Genomic DNA, 22,210 nt, shown 5'->3' with positions numbered 1-22,210 from the left:
AAGACTACTGGAACACAGTTCAGCAATTTCTGGTACTTCCCTCTAGCCACTTTAATACACCATAAACTAAAAAGGGGTATCTACATAATGTGTAAGAATAGCCTTCAGATAACCTCTCAACTGTGTTTGAAATCTCTCAGCCACTAATCTTTATTTTGTCTCATTTCTCTCTCTTCCATTTTTTTCAAGAAGGCTTTCTCATTCCCATGATGCTGGGTCCCAGCTCATTCGTGGGAGTCAGGTCCCATGTTGTCAGGGAGATTACACCACTGGGAGTCATGTCCCACATAGGGGGGAGGGTAGTGACTTCACCTGCCAAGTTCGCTTAAAGAGAAAGGCCACATCTGAGCCACAAAAGAGGTTCTCTGGGGGCAACTCTTAGGTATATTTATTAGTAGGCTTAGCTTCTCCTTTGCAGAAATAAATTTCATAGGGGCAAGCACCAAGATCAAGGGCTTAGACTATTGAATTGGTTGCCCCCACTTCTTGTGAGAATACCAGGAATTTCCCATATGGGTAAGTTTAATATTTCTTCCTTTTCCCCCAGCACCCCAAGGGGACTTTGCAAGTACTTTTTTATTCTCTGCCCAAATTATTCTGGGATATATTGGGGCATCACACTAACCTGTACGAACCAACAAGATCTCACGCCCTATTCAAGATTCCATATAGTTATGGTGTTCAAATAAACTGAGCATACAAGTTCAATTAGATAATGCGCTATCCAAATGCAATAATTTCTTGAGAAAGGAAAATATCAAGGAAATAAGATTTCATCTCCCTACTGGATTCTTAAAAATAGAATAAGGCAAGTTGAATAAATCTCTTGTGTAGATGAACCAGAAGAAAATTAGTAACTCCAGGGATATAAAAACAATTTTGTGATGCTTTTAATGGTTCCAAAAGCAATTATGTAAGGGCCTCCCAACCCATGTTTCCTAGGCTCCCAGATGACTGAAAAGCAACCAAGAAAAACTGTACCATGAGTGACTGCTTTGACTCATTCTTAGTGGGCTCCATTAGTATAAAACTATATCAATTACTCGGACCCCTGTTTTTATGTAAGTACCTATTACTGTTTCTTATTTTCTAAAATGATGCTATTTATAAAGACGGTGATCATAAAATCTTGCTGAAAAAAATCACTATACAGCCCAAAATCTTCCCACTCAGGTTTGGTTCTGAAAATTAGTATTCACAACAGAGAGGCAGTTACCAGGAAAGAGCTCAGGATCAGAAGTCAGTAGACCCAAGATGAAATCCAAGTTTAATTCTGAATCTCTGGACAAGGCATTAATCAATTTCTGTGCAGTTTCTCTATTTATAAATAAAGATAGTGATTGTCCTTGAGAGAACATGATCATGCTTTTGAAAACTTAAATCATCATATAAGTAAAATAATTATATTCACAAAAATCAATCAAAATAGTCTTCAAATCAAACATTTATATCCAAAGACAGACTAAAATCTTAGTTCAAAAGGAGCAACAACAATGCTGTTATCAGAGCTTGAGAGAAAAAAAGGCAAGAATTAACTTCCAACAGTTATGGGGTGGCTAGCATCTTTAGCACCCTCTCCCACAAATGTCTATCAGTGACTCCCATAAGCTTACTATCAAAGTAGTACCAATGAATTTACTAAATGCAGCTTCAACACCATAAGTACATGGAACCCTGAGTAGGACATGAGATTTTGCTGGTTTGTCCAAAGTGATGCCCTGATAAATCCCAGAGTGATTTGATCAGTGAATAAAAAAGTATTTGTAAAGTCCTCTTCGGGAAATGATGAGAATGGGGGAAAATTAAACCTCCCCAAGTTGAAATCTTGACATTCTCACAAGCAGTGTGGACAACCAAAGCTATAGGCTGAGCCCCCAGTCTTGGGGTTTGTTCATATGAAACTTAACCCCACAAAGAATAAGTTCAAGCCTACTTAAAATTAGGCCTAAGAGTCACCCCCTAGAGAACCTGTTTTGTTGCTCAGATGTGGCCTCTCTCTCCAGCCAACACAACAAGCAAATTCACCAACCTCCCCCTGTCTACGTGGGACATGACTCCCAGGGGTGTGGACCTTCCTGGCAACCATGGGACAGAAATCCTAGAATGAGCTGAGACTCAGCATCAAGGGATTGAGAAAAACCTTCTCGACCAAAAGGCGGAAGAGTGAAATGAGACAAAAAGTCAATGGCTGAGAGATCTCAAACAGAGTCCAGAGGTTATCCTGGAGATTACTCTTGCGCATTATGTAACTATCACCTTGTTATTCAAGATGTAATGGAGAGGCTGGAGGGAACTGCCTGAAAATGTAGTGCTGTGTTCCAGTAGCCATGTTTCTTGATGATGATTATATAATGATATAGCTTTCACAATGTGACTGTGTGATTATGAAAACCTTGTGTCTGATGATCCTTTTATTTACCTTGTCAACAGATGAGTAGAACATATGGAATAAAAATAAATAAGGGGAACAAATGTTAAAATAAATTTAGTTTGAAATGCTAGTGATCAATGAAAGGGAGGGGTAAGGGGTATGATATGTATAATTTTATTTTGTTTTCATTTTATTTCTTTTTCTGTTGTCTTTTTATTTCTTTTTCTGAATTGATGCAAATGTTCTACGAAATGATCATGATGATGAATATGCAACTATGTGATGATAATGTGAATTACTGATTATACATGTAGAACAGAATGATCATATGTTAAGAATGTTTGTGCTTCTTTCTTGTCATATTTTTTTTTAATTTAAAAACAAAAAAAAAAAGTAGCTTCAAGAAGAGTTTGGTAGCCACTCTCCACCCTCCTGGATTAACACTTCTAAGAAACTACTCTATGAAAATCCTGGAGTTGTCACTAAGAATGTATTTGACAGTTCAAGGTTATTTCTTTTCTTTTCTAAATTAAAGACAATTTAATCCATTTATCTCTATCCACATAAATAGAAGAAACTCAATTAACCAACCTTCAGAAGAAATGGGAAGAAAAGTAGAAAGATGCTAATATTATAGCAAAGGGAAGAAAATTAATAAATACTTTAAAACCCTCTACAGGCCATAAAAACTGTAAAGAGAACCTGACTTGCTGCATGCTTGTTATATCTGGACTATTCTGTAAAAGAAAAGAAAACGGAGAAGGCCGCAATAAAAGAGAAAGATAGACATATCTCTGACATTCTTTCTGTGAAATAGAGCTAATGAATTATCTATTGTGATAATTACTAGAAAGAAAGCATTATCTATTGAATATCATTTCTCAAAATTTCTGGGTGACTAAAACTTTCAAATTTTAATATTAATACAAATTCAGCAAATACTATGTTGTATGGAATCCAATATTATTGGATATTACTATATGCTTCCTGAATAATTAAAAGACAACTAACATGTGTAGAATCATTATCTAAAACATACCTGAAGATTTATTCACTTTGGCTACAGGTGTCTTGACTTGTCCAGTTTTAGCTAAAACAACAAGGAAAATAATCAATAAGGTTTACAATTAACACTATTTACCTTTAGCAAAGAGCTAATAGGGCAATAATTTTAAAGGCCATTATTCAAAAGCTCATGACCATATATTCCTACAAAGAACACTAAGAAATATCCTCAAACAGATCTTTGTATGCCCACGGAACTAAAATTATATGTTAAATATTTAGACATGGACTTGCTGAGTCAAAAGGCACTTAAATTTTATGGATTAACACCAAATTGTCTTACAGAAAGGTTTTACCAATTAATATTCTCATCAATAGTACATAAGAAGTGAGGTTTCCCCACTCACAGTATATGAAGTAAATTATCAATCACCCCAATCGAGATGGAAACTGGTATAATTTATTGTTTCTTTAACTGTAAGTATCAATTTCCATATGGTTTAAGTCATCTGTTTTTCATTCTCATTGATTTGCCTATTCATAATATATGTATATTTACCTTTTGGGTTGTTGTTGCTTAGTATTTAGTAGAGCTCTTATATATTAAGGAAGTTAGTAAATGTCAGTCAGGTAACAATTTTTTTTAAACTGTGAGTAAAAAAAAAATTCTCTACATCTTCTTAGAGTACTTTTACAACATCTTATATATCATCTTAAATCTTTGATCCATCTGTAATTTATTTTGGTATAATAATGGTTTAATTTTACAAAGTGACTAGTCAATTTAACGAATAATTTGATCTTTCCACTTCTAATTCGAAATATAATGATTTACTAATATTCCATGTTTTGGGGACTATCTCTGAAATCTCTTCTGTCCTAGCCATTTTAATAGATGTGTCTTGTCTTTGTCAACTTTTGATGCTGGTATTGTCTGTCTTTTTTCTCTTGGTCCCTTCTCCCCTTCCCTTTTATAAAAGAAGCTTTCCTTTCCTCCTAATGTTAAAAAAGGTGAACTAGAACTATAGTTATTGCTTCCTAAAATGTTTGGTGGAACTCAAATGTGGGAATTGTTTGAATCAACTGCTTTTACTGGAGAAGTATCTTTGACTTTAAAAACAACAACAAAAACAAGTGGTAATCTCTGAATGGTGTCTTGTAGATTTACTGGGATAGACTGGCAAAGGGACACTGCAAATTAATCTAAACACTTAAAAAACAGTTATTCCCCACTATGTAGGACATGATATTTAGGGGTGAAAGTTTCCCTGGTGGCATGGGAGATGACTCCCAGGGATGAGCCTAGCCTTGGCACTGTGGGATCAACAATGCCATCCTGACAAAGAGGAAGAAAAGAAGTGTAACAAACAAAGTATCAGCGGCTGAGAAAGTTCAAATAGAGTTGAGAGGCTACTCTGGAGGTAATCTTATGCAACCTTCATTTAGACATTGCTACCAATGATAACTTGCCAAACCCCAACCACAATCATTCCTGCCAATCCTAAAGAATATCTAGGGCATTGTATCAGATTTTACAAAGGTTCCATACACTAGGGTAACTTTCCAGAAACCTACAACCTCCAGATGAGTCCCTAGACAAGATGAGTCCTGAAATGCAGAGAGGCCAGCCTCTCCAGAACACCAACTAGTAGTTCCATCGCCCTATTCCATATTATCAACAGCCCCCTCCAATGTGAAAAAGTTAAAATAGGCATAGCCCAAATACCCCTAAGGAACCAGAGAAAGAGTAAAGGTGAAGATGGAGTTACACAGAGAAGATAGGGTTTAACAAACAAGTATGATTGCTGAATCATTATACTGATATTTCTTTTAGTCTCTAGTACCTTAGAGCAGTTAGAAGTAAAAACATAAAATTGCGGAATTGTAACCCGTACCAAACTCGGAAAATCTGTTCTACAATTAATTGTTGCAGTGTGCTCTGAAATTTATTGCTTTCTTGTATGTTGTTTTTTCACAAAAATGGAAAAAATTCGATTCTGATGATAAATGCACAGTATATGATGTCGTCGTGAACCACTGACTGTATACTTCGGATGATTTATATAGTATGTGAATACATAATATACATCAGTAAAAAGTAAATAATTAAAAAACAGTTAATAAAACTAGTAACTACAGCAGTTATTTTACATACAGTATTTCATTGAGCCCTCGTACTTATTTCTGAAGAGATCCTGTAAGGATGCAAAACTAAATACTAACCACTTGCTTAATACCATTAAAGAATGCAGTTTGGGTCTCTTTTAGAAAACAATAAATAATATCTTCCTGGAATCGTCTTTCAGTAAGTTTCTAGTGAACTGTCAAAATACACTCACTGGACAAGAGTATTAAATGTAACAACATACCAGTAGAAGTTGACATGGCAGTTTCAACAGCTTTTGAAGCATCTGTATCTTTTCTATTAAAAGAAAAAATTTTGCAAAGATTTAGAAACTCTAATTTCTATGAACTTCTAAAATTACAATGCTTCAATCTAAAAAAGGTTTAAAATAACTCAGTCTGAACAATGTCCTATTTAAACTGTAGTTAGGGTGATAATATAAACTTAAAATGCAGTTTTAAATATTAAAATTTCTCAATTTGTATGTACATTCATTTCCACAAATGAAAGAACAGAACCACTTACTTTAAAGTAGATGCAGATGTTTTCTTTGAATCTGAAGACTTTTTCTTCACCTCTTTGTTCTATGATGGAAAAATATTTTGAACAACAAAAAAATTCAATTTTTCCCCAATTATAAAAAGCAGCTGAGATTATACAGAAAAGGATAAGGAATACAACAAAAAGTCATTTAAAATTCCCCATCCTGATTGTATAATGATGTAGCTTTCACAATGTGACTGTGTGATTGTGAAAACCTTGTGTCTGATGCTCCTTTTATCTACCTTGTCAACAGACGAGTAGAACATATGGAACAAAAATAAATAATAGGGGGAACAAATGTTAAAATAAATTTAGTTTGAAATGCTAGGATCAATGAAAGGGAGGGGTAAAGGGTATGGTATGTATATTATTTTTTTCTGTTTTCAGTCTATTTTTCTGTTGTCTTTTTATTTCTTTTTCTGAACTGACGCAAATGTTCTAAGAAATGATCATGATGATGATATGCAACTATGTGATGATATTGTGAATTTCTGATTATATATGTAGAACGGAATGAGCATATATTAACAATGTTTGTGTTTCTTTCTTGTCATATATTTTTTTAATTAATTAAAAAAAAAATTCCCTATCCTATGAGCCTTGAGGACATAATGCTAAGCGAAATAAGCCAGACAAAAAGGAAAGATACTGTGTGATTTCACTTTTATGATCAACATAAAGGTATAATCAGAGGCTTCTAATACAGAATATAGGGGACTTAGAGATACACAGAAGCTAGAGATGGGTGAATCGTTAGCTAATGAGGTTGAACTCCAATGTAAGGAAATAGATACAAGTAAAGGCGGTTCTCTGGTGGGTCTATAAGTAATATTACCATATTGAAGACGAACCAGATTGAAAGGGGTTTATAAACCTACATGTCCCACTGATTAACACTAGAAATATGAATCAGTTCTTGCAAAAATTACTTCAAAGATATGACTGTTGTACAGAGTGTTTAAGTCCAGGGTACAGGAGGAAAACTGCTACTGCATGCTATGGGCTATGTCCAAAAGGAAAACATCAGCACTACCACAGCAACAACAGAGGTAAATGATGAGGGAGGAACAAAAGTTAAGAGGAGGTTAGATTTCCTAAATGGTGATGATGTGCTTATTGGTTTTCTTTCTCTTGGGAACAATGAATTATCTAAAATTGAGAATGTTGATGGACTGTGGACTTTGGGCACTAGACATGATGACTAATGAAGGCAGATGGCTGAAGGATGCACGGACCGAGAAGTAGGTTGGAGAAGGATGTATACTTATGAACAAAGGTTTGCTGCTACAAAAAGGAACAAATTGTGAGGCATGCAGCAATGCTGATGAACATGTGGAACATCTGGTGAGGCAAACTAAGCCAGGAACAAAAGAACAACAATGGTATGGTTTCCTTTAGAAATAGCTTATAAAAAAAAGGGGCCTAGAATGCAAGATTTTAAAGCAGACACATTAAATCTGGAGTGGTGATAATTATTTCTGGATTTTGAGAGGCTGTTATATATATATATATATAACCTGATATTTAGAGATAAGAATGAAACCGATCAGGTTAGAGTTAAAGTAATTCAGATCACAGGGTTAAGGAAGACAGTGTATTTCAGAATCACACATAACTCTTTGAGACCAAAGAAAGTAAGGTTTATTTGGTCTGGAACTGTAATTTTCTGTAATGCAATAATATGACTCAAGCTATCTGTATAGCTCATTCGAACAACTGAAACACAGGGAGCACAGAATAAGAAAGAGGACCTTTAATCCTGCATAGACTGTAATGCCTGGATACATCCTAGAGTATATTAAGCAGATAATCAAAAAGTACAGGCAAAGTCCCTCGAGGGATGGGAGAAAGAATATTAAACCTTACCATCAGGAAATCCCCTGATACTGTGTCAAACTTTAGGAACATCCAAATCAATAGGCCACGCCCTCAATCATGAGGCTTACTCGTGTGACACTTACGTAGGTAGCAAAGAAGTTTAGACTATCTATAGGTATGCCTAAGAGTTACTTCTAGAGGACCTCTTTTGTTGCTCAGATTTGGCCTCAGTCTCTCTAAGCCCACCCCTGCAAGTGAAGTCATTGCCCTACCCTACGAGGAGACATTCAGAGGTGACAGTTTCCCTAATGACATGGGAGATGATTCCTAGGGATGAATCTGGCCCTGGAACCATGGGATCAACAATTTCATCCTGACCAAAAGGAGGAAAAGAAGTGTAACTAATAAAGTATCAGTGGCAGAGAGAGTTCAAATAGAGTCGAGAGGCTACTCTGGAGGTTGCTTACTCAAGCTTCAGTTAGACCTTGTTACCTACCATAGCTCGCCACACCCCAACCAGGACCATTCTAGCCAACCCTAAAGAACACCTAGGGCAATATACAAGATTCTACTAGGGTTCCAGGCACTAGAATAACTTTCCAGAAACCTACAAGCTTCAGATGGGTCCCTGGTCCAGGTAAGTCCTGAAACCTAGAGGGCCCAGCCTCTCCAGAACATCAGACAGTTGCACCTCCCTACCCCATATTAGTGACAGACCCTTCCAATAAGGAAAATTTAGAATGGCCATAGCCCAAACACCAAAAGAGAGGGACAGAAAGATCAAAGATGGTGGAGTTATACATAGAAGACAGGATTTAACAAATGAATATGACTGCTGAATCATTAAATTGCTATCTCTTTTAGTCTTTCCAGTATCTTAGAGAAGCTAGAAGTAAAAACCTAAAATTATGGAAATTGTAACTCATGTCAAACTCTGAAATATGTTCTACAACTAATTGTGGTGCCGTGCTTTGAAATTCATTGCTTTTTCATATATTTGTTATATTTCAGAAAAAAAAGAAGGAAAAAAATCTACTGTGATGATAAAAAAATATTTAAGCCTTCTAGCCTCTTATATTCTGGAGCAGCTAGAAGAAAAATCTGAGAGGATCATATGGTAGCCCATGACAAACTCTGGGATCTGTTCTGTAACTACTTGTTGCAGACTGCTTAAAAAACTATTGATTTTTTATTTCTTTGCTTTGTGTATGTTATGCTATACAATAAATAGGTTTTAAAAAAATTTTCACATCCTAAAGCATAAATGCTATGACCTTTTTTCCTTTTGATATAGAAATACAAAAACATTTTCTTTAATTTATGCTCATATGGCATAATCATACATCTGCCTTTTATCACAAATCCACATTTCTTATCATTAACTATCTTTAAAAAGCGCAATAGCTAACTACTAACCATCCTGGTCCAATCTACCAGCTTTTGCTTTGATTATTACAACACACTCATCATGATCTCTCTGCTTCTTTCTTTGCCATTCTACCTATACTCCAACCTTCCCTCAACATAGAATCAGACTGATTTTTATCACTCATAGATGCAAAACCCTTCATTACACACAGAGAAACAGTCTATATTTACAATGGCCTATAAAAGTTTACATCGTATGTCCTATCATCCTACATTCCCAAACCCCAGATATCTTTTCTTATACTCCTTTATTCTCAACTCAAAGCATCCTTTATACTTTATAAACATGTATGGATCTCAAAGTCTTTTGTTGCAGTTGCTGTTTTGTTTCTCTGGAATCCTTTTGGCTCAGGACCTGGCTTGCTCCCTCACCTCTTCCAGGTTTTTGCGCAAATGTTGCCTTTTCAGTGAAACCTTCCCCAAATATCTCATTGAAAGTTACGAACCTCCTCACTTCCAAACAACAGCAATTCTATTTCCCTTTCCTAATATTCTGCTTCAAGGTATTTGTCAACAGATATAATATATATATATATATATTTTTGTTTATGGTCTTTCTCTCCACCCCTTGAAATTAAATTCTCTGAAAGCAGGGACTTTTCTTTTTTTTGCACACTAAATAGTGGGGGTCACATTTCATTCTTTTTCCATGTGGATTATTCTATTATTACAGCACCATTTGTTGATTTTTTTTGGGGGGGGGGGGTGGTTCAAGGGCTGGGAATCCAACTTGGGTCTCCAACATGGCAGGTGAGAAATCTACCAGTAAACTACCCTCAAGACTTTGTTTTATTCACTAACCTATCCCCCAGTGCCTAAAATAGTGCTGGCAAGTGGTAGAAATATTAATAAATATTTGATAAATTAATTTGAATTTCATCATAATTGCTTCCTCTTATTTTACATTTTCTGCCCTTTTTGGGCATCTTTGCCATTTCCTCTTGAGATACATGGGATTTTATCCCAAATGCCTCTCTCCACGCAGGGATTCAGATCTTCACCCTTCTATTTTTATTCTACTAATACTCACCTTACACACTTTTTAAAAAGAAATATGAAACTATTCATTCTTTGTGTATAAGTTTAAAATTTAGCCCTTACTACTTGACCACATCTCAATTTTTGATGATATATTTATATCAAATTAGTTTATTTTTTATAACTTTAAACATTTTTTGCAATTTGTTATTTTATAAATATTATGATTTTAGGGCGGGCCACGGTGGCTCAGTAGGTAAGAATGCTTGCCTGCCAAGCCCGAGGACCCAGGTTCTATTCCTGGTGCCTGCCCATGTTAAAAAAAAAAAAAAAAAAAAAAAAAAATTATGATTTTAGATTTTACTTTTTAAATGGTTTCATTTAAATCATTTCCAGTGATCATATTTAATACATAAAAACTATAATAACTTTTCCATTTCTTCAGTTCTTCATTTTGATAGTAATTTTTTAGGAAGTATATATGGCTAAAATACTTTCTAAGGCCATGTATGTCTGAGAATAACTATTCTAACACAATTTAGTATTTGATTTGAAACAGACTGAATCACAATCTTTTTTCCACACAATCCTGAGAACATGTTGCTCTGCTACAGAAAGCTAGATTATTTCTTTGTGGAGTTATAATGCTCCTACTTGTATAACTACAGGTTGCCATTCCAAAACTATGAGATTTACAATCTTCATCAGTACTTAAGTAGTGTCCTCTTTCCATGTATATGCAGATTTGTTCTCCTATGTGTCCACCACAACCACCTCTTTCATCATTTTCAGCTCTCAAATTTTCACTAATAGACTCCCTATAGGGTAGAACCTAATCTGTCTAGTTAATCACTGTATATTCTGCAAATACCACAATCCCTACTGCATGTAAGATGCTTAAGAAATAGTTTCTGAATTAAAATTAAACTATCATCTGAATTCTAATTTCATCTTTTTGGGTTTATTTTCTTGTTATTCATCTGATTGTCTACAAGGCTCAGATTGCTGTTCACTGCCTCCCAATATTATTTTTAATTTCAATCAATCTTCCTAAATCTTGACTACTTGCTCTAGTTTTAGATCAATGTCCTTGTGTTTCTTGCTGAAAACACTAAATCTTTGCAGGTATTTGAGCTGCAGCAATATTTCACAGTTGCATGGGTTTTGGTTGTCGGAAAACATGATCATACTTCTTTCAGATCAAGGGCCTAGCCCTTTAAGGAAAAATTTGTCAGTATGGGACATGGATCCATTTCTCTGGAAAGAAGACTGCTTGCTTTCTGCTCATAGTGGTAGTGGCTGGGATAGCTCAAAAAGTTTTAAGAATCACTGCTAAGGATTGATGTCTATGCCGGTTTATAATCAAGACAAAGAAATCAAGTTTATGCCAGATTTTGCAGACTCTTAATGTTTCAGTTTTAAATACAGGGGTATGGAAAACTTTGATCTTTTCTGTAAAATTTCTTTTTTGGGTCTGAGAACCAGCAAAATGGAAAGAATATCAAGTGAATCACAGCCAGAGTGAGAGGCAGTCCTAACAGGAAACACCAAATGGAGGCAGCTAAGTTTTTTTTTAGTTTTGACTAACTATGCCAAAATCAAGATCCAAGCAAAGATAACTATTACACTGTCCTCCTATTCCCTAGTTTGGGCTTCTAGCCTAATTTGAGTTTGCTCGGGCAGGAAAACGATATTCTCCACTTAATGTGGTTATAAGCTAAAAAGACTGCCCACATATTTTCAATCTAAAGAAGCATTGCAGAATTCTACTGGGACCCCACCGCCCCCACACACACCATACTCAATCCTTAGACATGCTGTTCTATCCCAACAGAAGTGTCATGAGTTAGTTTTCTGTTCTATATCATCCAAAACATACTGATTTGAAAGGCAACAATGGTTTTTGACAGGTGAATGGCATGGCTAGTTTATGGTGCTGGTATCTCCCCCTATTCATTACTATGAAAATCAGAATAGGAAATATGGCTAGGCTCTTGGGACTTATGTTGCTACCTTACCAATCTTAGCAAAAGCTATCCAAAAGAATTGTTTTAATTTGTCTGAAACACTCTAAGATCCTAAATCTATCCTTATTTCCCTATTTTCTCAGATTAAACTTTTCAGAATTCAAAAAGATAAGCCTTTTCCTTAGTTCTCCAAATTTAAATATCGGCCAGGTCTTGCTGATCATTATATACTAATGCCTGTAAGTAGAGAGACTTGCTTAGAGTCACAAGAATAAACTACTTCTTTTTGTGCTCAAGATTAATCTACCTAAAACTGTTACCATTATCACGCAGGCTGAGAGCCTTTTTACAGGACATCAGCACTCTTTTGTGTTTCTACCCTTTAATCTTTTAAACTACCTTTCTTTGCCTTCAGAGTCATTTACCTAATTCATTCTGCAGACCTCTTCTAAATGACTTTCTAATTCTTCTATTTCATTATGCCATACCCCTGCTCAAAAGCCTTGAATAACATTTAACTGTTTATAGGATAAGGTTTAAGTACTTAAATTATGCTTTTATTTCTGGCATCTGTAATCTCTCCTACACTTAGAGGAGGTCATGTGTCATAGTTCTGGTAAAGCACATGAAGGCAAAAGTTGCTAGGAAACTCATTCTTGCCAGAAAAGAAAATCAAAACCTTTTTCACTTCTGAATTTTATTCCTTTCTTCCTGTTCAGAAGATAGAAATGATGACAGAAGATGGCACAGGAATACAAAAAGGCTGGGTTCCTGAAGATATGGAACTGCTGTACCAGCCCTTAACCACCACCCATAGATTTCCTGTTCTGAGAGAAATAAAACCCTTGTTTCTTTAAATCACCACAGTCAGATTTTTCCTTAGTTGAAATAGAAAGAAATCACAACTGATAGAACAGGTAAAAACTAGGATCATGACACACTTTCCAAATTAGAAGAATAGGGATAAATGGATGGAATATAACAGGTATAAACTAAGGTGGTGGGTTATTCTAGTAACTAATCAGAAAAGATTAAGAGAAATTAAATATAAGGATCTTTCCTCTCAATATAAATAATATTTAAAATACATTATGAGTAAATATAAATAGGAAATAAACTTAATCATTCACAAAATAGGAACTTTATGGAGAAAAATTTTACAACTACTGAAGGACATGAAATCTAAATAAAGGTAGAAAACTTTTTATTGGATAGAAGGAATCAGTATTATAAAGACATCTATACAAATTCAATGGAAACTCAGTAAGATATTTCAGAGTATTTAAAAACTGATTCCAAAATTAATATGCAAAAGTTTAAATTTTCAAGATCAACTAAAATGATTTTAAATAGAGAACAAAGAAAACGGACTCTTTACCAGAAAGATAGGGAAATACTACAGGATGTTATAATAATTGAAACAATAGAGTGATGGTACAAAAGTAAACAGACTCATGCAACAGACCTATATACTTATAACGGGTCATAAGTGTGGCTTCTTCAAATGAAAAAGGAAAGACAGACTATGTGCTGGGGTAACAGCTACACTTTTTGATAAGAGTACTGATCCCTACATGACATATTATCCCCACAAAGAAAAGATTAAGGAAATGGTGGGAGAAAATCTTTTTGGCACTCTTCTAAAATGAGACAATTTTTTTTTAAAAAGCAAAGCCATGAGAAAATACTTCTCAAATATAAGACAAAATAAGTACCTAGGATAATGAACACCTCAAATCAATTTTTTAAAAAGGCAAATAACCCAGCAGAAAAATGGGAACACACAATGACAACTCACTTTAACAGTAATAAAAATGGCTATTATATAAAAATATCCTAAAGTTTACTAATCAGAAAACTGCAACTAAAACTAGATACTATTTTTACATATTGATTTCTTAAAATCGAAAATATTAAGATGTTAGTGATATTATTGAAATACTAGTATCACAGTGTAAGTTATTTAGCAAGTGGTATTATCTATTATCTCCTAACATATATTTTGTAACTCAACAATTACACTGGTAGATACCACCTTAGAAGCACTATCATAAATGCATTAAGTAAAAGTCTCTGAAGGGCATGTAAAAAAATGTTAAATTCCTATTTCCAGTAGTGAAAACTTAGAAATAACAAACATCAATCAATAAGGAACCGATAAACTGTGGTATAATCATACAAAGTTAAACCAAAAGGAATGAGAAAATGAAAATGAAAAGAATCTATATGTACTGACATGACTGATCTCAAAATCAGTATTATTGATGACTGAAAAATATGTGTTACAGAATACCTATAGAGTAGGTCTTCTGCAGCAAATTAAAAAAAAAAAAAACAGGGGGAATTTGTAATAAAATGTATAAACTAAAAAAGTTCTAAAGGAAAGAGGGGGAATTTGTAATAAAATGTATAAACTAAAAGGACCCACATATGTGAAGCAAAAATTACTAGATATTTTAAATCAACTGTATAGATAATACCTATGGATATATAAACTAATGCACAGAAAATGAGCTAAAAGACTGAACTTATAAACATGAGTAAGGAAGCAAAAGTCCAAGTGTATAGAACACTGTATGATTCTGTTTATTTAAAGTTCAAAACCAGAATCTTATAATTAGAGGCGGTTTTATGGACCTTACACCTAAAGCAAGAGCATTGAAGAAAGAAAGAAATAAATGGGAGCTCCTCAAAATTAAACACTTTTGCGCATCAAAGAACTTCATCAAGAAAGTAAAAAGACAGCCTACACAATGGGAGACAATATTTGGAAACGACATATCAGATAAAGGTCTAGTATCCAGAATTTATAAAGAGATTGTTCAACTCAACAACAAAAAGCCAATCCAATTACAAAATGGGAAAAAGACTTGAACAGACAACTCTCAGAAGAGGAAATACAAATGGCCAAAAGGCACATGAAGAGATAGATGCTCAATGTCCCTGGCCATTAGAGAAATGCAAATCAAAACCACAATGAGATATCATTTCACACTCACCAGAATGGCCATTATCAACAAAACAGAAAATGACAAGTGCTGGAGAGGATGTGGAGAAAGAAGCACACTTATCCACTGTTGGTGGGAATGTCAAATGGTGCAACCACTGTGGAAGGCAGTTTGGCGGTTCCTCAAAAAGCTGAATATAGAATTGCCGTATGACCCAGCAATACCATTGCTAGGTATCTACTCAGAGGACTTAAGGGCAAAGACACAAACGGACATTTGCACACCAATGTTTACAGCAGCATTATTTACAATTGCAAGGAGATGGAAACAGCCAAAATGTCCATCAACAGACGAGTGGCTAAACAAACTGTGGTATATACATTCGATGGAATATTATGCAGCTCTAAGACAGAATAAACTTATGAAGTATGTAACAACATGGATGGACCTAGAGAACATTATGCTGAGTGAGACTAGCCAAAAACTAAAGGACAAATACTGTATGGTCTCACTGATATGAACCGACATTAGTGAATAAACTTGGAATATGTCATTGGTAGCAGAGACCATCAGGAGATAGAAATAGGGTAAGATAGTAGGTCATTGGAGCTGAAGGGATACGGACTGTGCAACAGTACTGGATACAAAAACTCAGAAATGGACAGCACAATACTACCTAACTGTAATGTAATTATGTTAAAACACTGAATGAAGCTGCATGTGAGAATGATAGAGGGAGGAGGGCTGGAGACATAAATGAAATCAGAAAGAAAGATAGATGTTAAAGATTGAGATGGTATAATCTAGGAATGCCTAGAGTGTATAATAGTGAAATGTACAATGTACAAATTTTAAAAATGTTTTTGCATGAGGAAGAACAAAGGATTGTCATTATTGCAAGGTGCTGAAAATAGATAACTAATACTTTAAAATGTCACATTATGTGAGACTAAAGCAAAAAATGTTTATTTGTTATAAAATTTAGATTTTGACTAGAGCATTTCCTAATATAACTCATGTAGATAGTTTGATTGAATGTCATAAGTACTTGGAATCTCACGTAGCACATGAGATTTTGTTGGTTTGTCCAGAGTGATCTCCCGATGAATCCCAGAATGATTTGATCAGTGACTGGAAAAGTATTTGCAAGCCCCCTTCGGGGAATGGTGAGAGTGGGGAGAAATTCAACTTCCCCAAGTTGAATTCTTGATATTCTCACCAGCAGTGTGGACAACCAAAGCTATAGGCTGAGCCCCCAGTCTTGGGGTTTGTTCACATGAAACTTAACCCCACAAAAGATAGGTCAAGTCTACTTAAAATTTAGGCCTAAGAGTCACCCCAAGAGAGCCTCTTTTGTTGCTCAGATGTGGTCTCTCTCTACAGCCAATATGATGAGCAGTCTCACCACCCTCCCCCTCTCTGCATGGGACATGACTCCCAGGGGTGTGGACTTTCCTGGCAACATGGGACAAAGATCCTGGAATGAGCTGAGACTCAGCATCAAAGGACTGAGAAAAATCCTAGAATGAGCTGAGAATTAACATCTAGAGACTGAGAGAACCTTCTCGACCAAAAGGGGGAAGAGTAAAATGAGACAAAGTGTCAATGGCTGAGAGATCCCAAACAGAGTCGAGAGGTTAGCCTGGAGGTTATTCTTACGCATTAAGTAGATATCACCTTGCTGAAGATGTAGTGGAGAGGCTGGAGGGAATTGCCTGAAAATGTAGTGCTGTGTTCCAGTAGCCATGTTTCTTGATGATGACTTAACAATGATATAGCTTTCACAATGAGACTCTGTGAATATGAAAACCTTATGTCTGATGCTCCCTTTAGCTACTGTATCAACAGAAGAGTAGAACATATGAAATAAAAATAAATAATAGGGGGAACAAATGTTAAAATAAATTCAGTTTGAAATAGTGGTAAATGAAAGCGAGGGGTAAGGGGTATGGTACATATAGTTTTTTTTTCTCTATTATCATTTTATTTCTTTTTCTGTTGTCTTTTTATTTCTTTTTCTAAATCGATGCAAATGTACTAAGAAATGATGAATATGCAACTATGTGATGATATTAAGAATTACTGATTATATATGTAGAATGGAATGATTTCTAAATGTTTTGTTTGTTAATTTTTTTAATTAATAAAAAAAAGTTCAAAACCAGGCAAAACTCAAGTACAGTATTAGAAATCAAGTTATGGGTTACCTTTGGGGAGAGGAAGGGTATAAGGATTGGGAAGAAGCATGCAAAGAGCTTCTAGGATGTTGTTGATGTTCTGTTTCATGACCTACCTATTGGTTTCACAGATGTTTTCTACTATTCTGTTGCTTGCCATTTAATACTATTTGTTGTGCCATACATATAGGAAATTTCAGTATATTTAAATGTATGCACATATAATCTGTTGAGTTACAACATTTGCTTTATACACTTTTCTATGTGCACCATACTTAAAAAAAATCAAACTAATCAACAAAAAACAAAGCACATCTTGTATCTTTATAAAGTTTACCTGTGATTTTTTCTTTCCTGGAACACATATCTTCACACTTTTTCCTTTTATCAGAAGAGGCATTGTTTCAATGTACTTCATGACTGCAGTGATTGCCTCTTTGAATTCCATTTCCAAGTAAGCCTAAAATAAACAACAAATTTATCTATTTTCACTCCAAAATCTACCTTTAAAATTCTACGTCTTTTTTTTTAGATCATACCAAGGAATCTTTTTTATTCTGAAGAACACTAGAGTTGCATATGGGAATCCTGTATTCCATATGCATGATAGTTCCATAAATCCACAACTTCTCTAAAACAAACAAAAAAGAGAGTCCCATTTTAACATGAATGAATTATGACCAGTGAAATGGTGGGTGTAAAAGAAATCAGAAGCTAAAGTGCTGATAAGTTATGATTCATTTTTTCCGAAGTTCAACAAAGGTAAACTAATCAATGATGACAAGACAAAATAGTTATTCCTTCTCGGGAGATAAAAATGACTTATGAGAGCACACATTTAAAAAAATTATTGCAGTAGCATATACACATTATATTTCCTATTTTACACACTTTCAAGTACATGTAACCAGTTCAGTGCTGTCAATTACATTCATAATGTTGCGTTACCATCACTACCATCCATTACCAGAACTTTCTCATCACCCCAAACAGAAACTCTGTACCATTAAGCCTTTCTGTCTCCCAAACCACACCCAGAGCCTACCAACTAGTTTTATGCTTTCGTCTGGACCCCACAAACTGGCAGCAAATGCTAGACTACAGTGGTGGTTAGTAGTGAGTGTTGGGAGGAGGTGAATAAGGTTTAGAGTCTCCCCACACTAGTAAAATTCCCTGAATAATTCATTAAAATTGAGTAAAATTTTTCTAACAAAATTTGCTGCTATGAGCAGAAGTCAGTTCTAGGAGTTGGAGAAAGGGGATGGCAGGGCAGAGAACATTTCTGTCTTTAAGCAGTATCACTCAGGGATTAGCTGAAATTCACAGATGGGCTGATGTGTGGGGATTTCCCACGCAGATGATGCACTTCTCTCTGGCTGGTAGACAGGTGGCCTGGAACTCCTCGCTCTACCAGGCACAGAGTACTGCCCACCAGAGAGGGGTGCTAAGCCAGGTAGGGAGGTATATTTTCATTTTAATTAACAGCCACATTTGTTATTTTCTTCCATCATCTTTTCTCCTTCCTTTGTAATTAATTGCTGCTCCCCCACTTTAAATTTTAGAGATACATGCATACATACTGATTATCAGCATTTATTTTTTCTAATATATGCAATTAAGACTGAAAAATTCTCTCTAAACCTGGCTCTTGCATGCTTTAGTTTGCCAGGATTGCTATGGTAAATACTGCAGGCTGGTTGGCTTAAACAACTGGAATTTACTGTCTTGTAGTTCTGGAGGCTACAAGTGCGAAATCAAGGTACTGATGGGGCTGTGCTTCCTCAGAAGTCTGGTTTTCTGATGGAGGCTTATATGCCTCTGTCACATGGTGATCTGTCTTCTTTGGTATCCTCCTGTGGCTTCTACCTTCATGTCCAAATTTCCTTTGCTTATAAGGACTCCAGTCATATAGGGTTAAGGCCACCTGATTTAATTTGGCCTCATCTTAATAGCATCTTTGACGAGCCTATTCACAGATGACTTCAAAAGGTCTTGTAGGGGACGTGATTCAATTCCCAGTTATTCCCAAGATTGAATAACTGTGATATGTGATTTTTTTTTAAATTATATTTTAGTGACTATGTCCTAGCTTGAGTATCGTAAAAGCAATACCCCAAGATGAACTTTCTATTTGGGATAAGTTAAGATTTACAGAAAAGTTGCCATTTTAGTTCCTTGTAGAGAAGAGACGAATTAGAATCTAATCTTGGAGGAGAATTTGGGATGCCAAAATGGGATGGAGGCAGTATATGTTAGGGTCTTGCCAGCAGCCAAAATGGACTATTTTGCAGTCAACAAAGTGGTCTGTGGGGATTCTAAAGTTGGGACATAGGCTAAGGTGGAATGAGGGAACTGAATTGTTTGTATAAACTAAGGAGATAGGACAAAACACCCTTAGGGGATATGTGTGGTGTGTCCATCATATTTTTTCTGAAGGACTGGTCTTGACTCTTTCAGGTAACTCCTGCTGTTGAGTTTCTTGTTGTTTTGTTGATTATGCTTGTATTTTGCTTTCCTGAGTTTCACTCTATGGTTCTTGAAACAAGCTGACCTGCAGTACTGTTGGATATATACCCATTTTAAAGACCATCTCTTTCTGAAGATCAGGGTTTGGTTCTTACAGAACAAGATTTTCAAATCTCCTAGTTGTTTTTTCAGTAAACATAGTTTGTTTCCTTGGTGGATGCCTCTGGTGCTTACATGGGTCAGCTAGGTCCTGGAGCATCAATCACTTCTGAGTTCTTCCACGCTTATGAAGTTATCAGAAGTAGAGACAGTCAAAGGGGATCACTTGGGTCTCCAAAGTCTGGAGTAGTAGTTCTTCACAATGTCAAGATTTGGCAGTCAGCACCTCGATTGAGTGGTTAAAAGTAGCTTCACCAGCAGGAGAATACATGGCATGGCAGATCTCTTGATGTGACGGGAGCGGAGAACCTTTAGAAAGATCCCCTGAGTTTATCATCTTTCACTCTTAGTCTGTTCAGGTATTCAGATCCAGTGACAAGAAATTCTATGCATTTTTTAAATGGAGTTAATACTTTCTTGTGGAACAAGTTGAAATTTCTTCAAGTCCTGGTTGCTTCTGCCTCTCTTTTTGCCTTACTAAATTATAATTAGATCTTCAGGATATTTTTCTCATTTGAAATGGACACTTAACCTTAACCTAGTTTTAAAATTTTTTATACCATTACCTATATAGGAAGACAGATACATTTCCTCTTGTTCCATGGAGGAACAAGAGGAAATGGAAGGCAAGGATTGGTCTGGTTCTAGTCAGAACATCTGAAGGCGTCTTACAACAAAGACACTACCACTAAATTCCCTTGTCTTATCCCACTACTTCATGCCTTGCTTAGTTTAGGTTTTATTCATAGCTTTGATCAACTCCAAGAAGTAAGGTACAGGAGTATAACCCACACTCAAGAAATACCACATAAATGAAATCATCTGTTACAGTATAAGCTAACTGGAGTTTCAAAGTAGGCATCAGCAAACTACAGGCTCCCTTCTACCTCTTTCTGTCAAATGTTACTGAAATCGGCCATCCTCACTGCTTTACAAAATATCTGTGGCTGCTTTCACACTATAAAAGTTGAGTAGTTGCAAACTTGTAACTAGCCCAGAAAGCCTAAAATACATACCACTGGCCCATTACAGAAAACTTGTGCCAAGCCCAGCTCTAAAGAATATAAAACAGAATTCTGGTAACTTGTTCACTTGAATCCAAACATATATGTAATGCTCAATATGTAATAAAACAGCTAAGAGATTCAACAATTATCTTTACGGAATCACTAAAGTAATGGTTTTTTAAATGCATTTTTAGACTAGACGGTACAACTCACCTCCTTTCTGTATGGAACGATCAGGACATCATTAACCTTTCCAAACGGCTGAAATACCTTTCTGACTTCATCTTCAGTACAGCCATCCTCTGGCAATTCAGATACAAGAAGAGCTGAACCGTAATTCAAAGACTGGTCTTTCCGCAGCTATTTCAGGTGGAAGAGAAAAATAAAAAATAAGCCAAGTTATGCCACAAAGCACAATAATAATTTCCAATATAATTTTTCTAGCACTAATCTTGGTCCTTTACAGGGTTTTTCTAAAACATTTAGCACAATGAAAAAAGAATTTTTTTTTAATGCTAAATCTAAGTAGTAATATGTTTTACCCTACAGTGGTAATGAGTTGATAAGTAACAAGTCACAGACGCTCTTGCAGAATCTTTCTCATCAGTAAACACGCTGTAATGATGAAGACCTATGGAGCAGTCCAAAGCCAATGGAGTGTTTTTTTATATGAATCTGCATAGCCTATCAAGTAATGAAGCTGAAACTACAACTTTACTTGCCCATGTTCTAATAATTGAAAACGTTATCATGATAGCTATCATTTGAATATATTCGTACATAATTATATGCAATTTGAATACAATGTATCAAACTCTCCACCTACATAAAAAATTGACAAAATTTTTTTTAAAGTTCTACTACTGCCACCACTAGAAGACTTGAAAATTTTATAGTTATATATCTTCACAGTTCAATTCAGTCTCTTGAAATTTTTTCCTACATTTATTATTTCTTGCCAATGAGCTTCTAAATATAAGTTCTTTAGGGGCAGGGAACAGTAGTTGTTAAAAGTATAACATGTAGACAATATTGAGAGAAATGTATGCATAAACACTTAAAGATCAGCAACATTCTAAGGCACTACCTGATAAGCTGAAAAAAATTAGGAATCATTTTAATAATATCCTAAGAATGTTTTAATACATTATTTACTGTAGTAGTAACTTAATATATACCATAAAAACAGTATCTTAATATTGTAACCAGAAGGTTACC

The 22,210-nt window shown here is 35.3% G+C and overlaps 1 protein-coding gene across 7 annotated transcripts in view; it reads right to left on the bottom strand.

The window, feature by feature from the left end:
- Nucleotides 1-22,210, bottom strand: part of ZNF638 (zinc finger protein 638) — an 81,317-nt gene that overhangs the window by 28,752 nt on the left and 30,355 nt on the right. For all 7 annotated transcript variants that reach the window (XM_077134515.1, XM_077134520.1, XM_077134519.1 and 4 more), the window contains 5 exons: nt 21,206-21,352; nt 17,698-17,820; nt 6,027-6,085; nt 5,746-5,798; nt 3,411-3,461 (listed from right to left, as the gene is read on the bottom strand). In XM_077134515.1, the coding sequence (XP_076990630.1) occupies nt 3,411-3,461; nt 5,746-5,798; nt 6,027-6,085; nt 17,698-17,820; nt 21,206-21,352 (433 nt within the window). The remainder of the gene's footprint in view (nt 1-3,410; nt 3,462-5,745; nt 5,799-6,026; nt 6,086-17,697; nt 17,821-21,205; nt 21,353-22,210) is intronic.

The sequence above is a fragment of the Tamandua tetradactyla genome, chromosome 17 (genome assembly GCF_023851605.1).
Source record: "Tamandua tetradactyla isolate mTamTet1 chromosome 17, mTamTet1.pri, whole genome shotgun sequence".
In the NCBI taxonomy this organism is placed as follows: Eukaryota; Metazoa; Chordata; class Mammalia; order Pilosa; family Myrmecophagidae; genus Tamandua; species Tamandua tetradactyla.
Note: the sequence above shows the minus strand (reverse complement) of the source record. Positions and strands in the feature narration are given on the sequence as shown.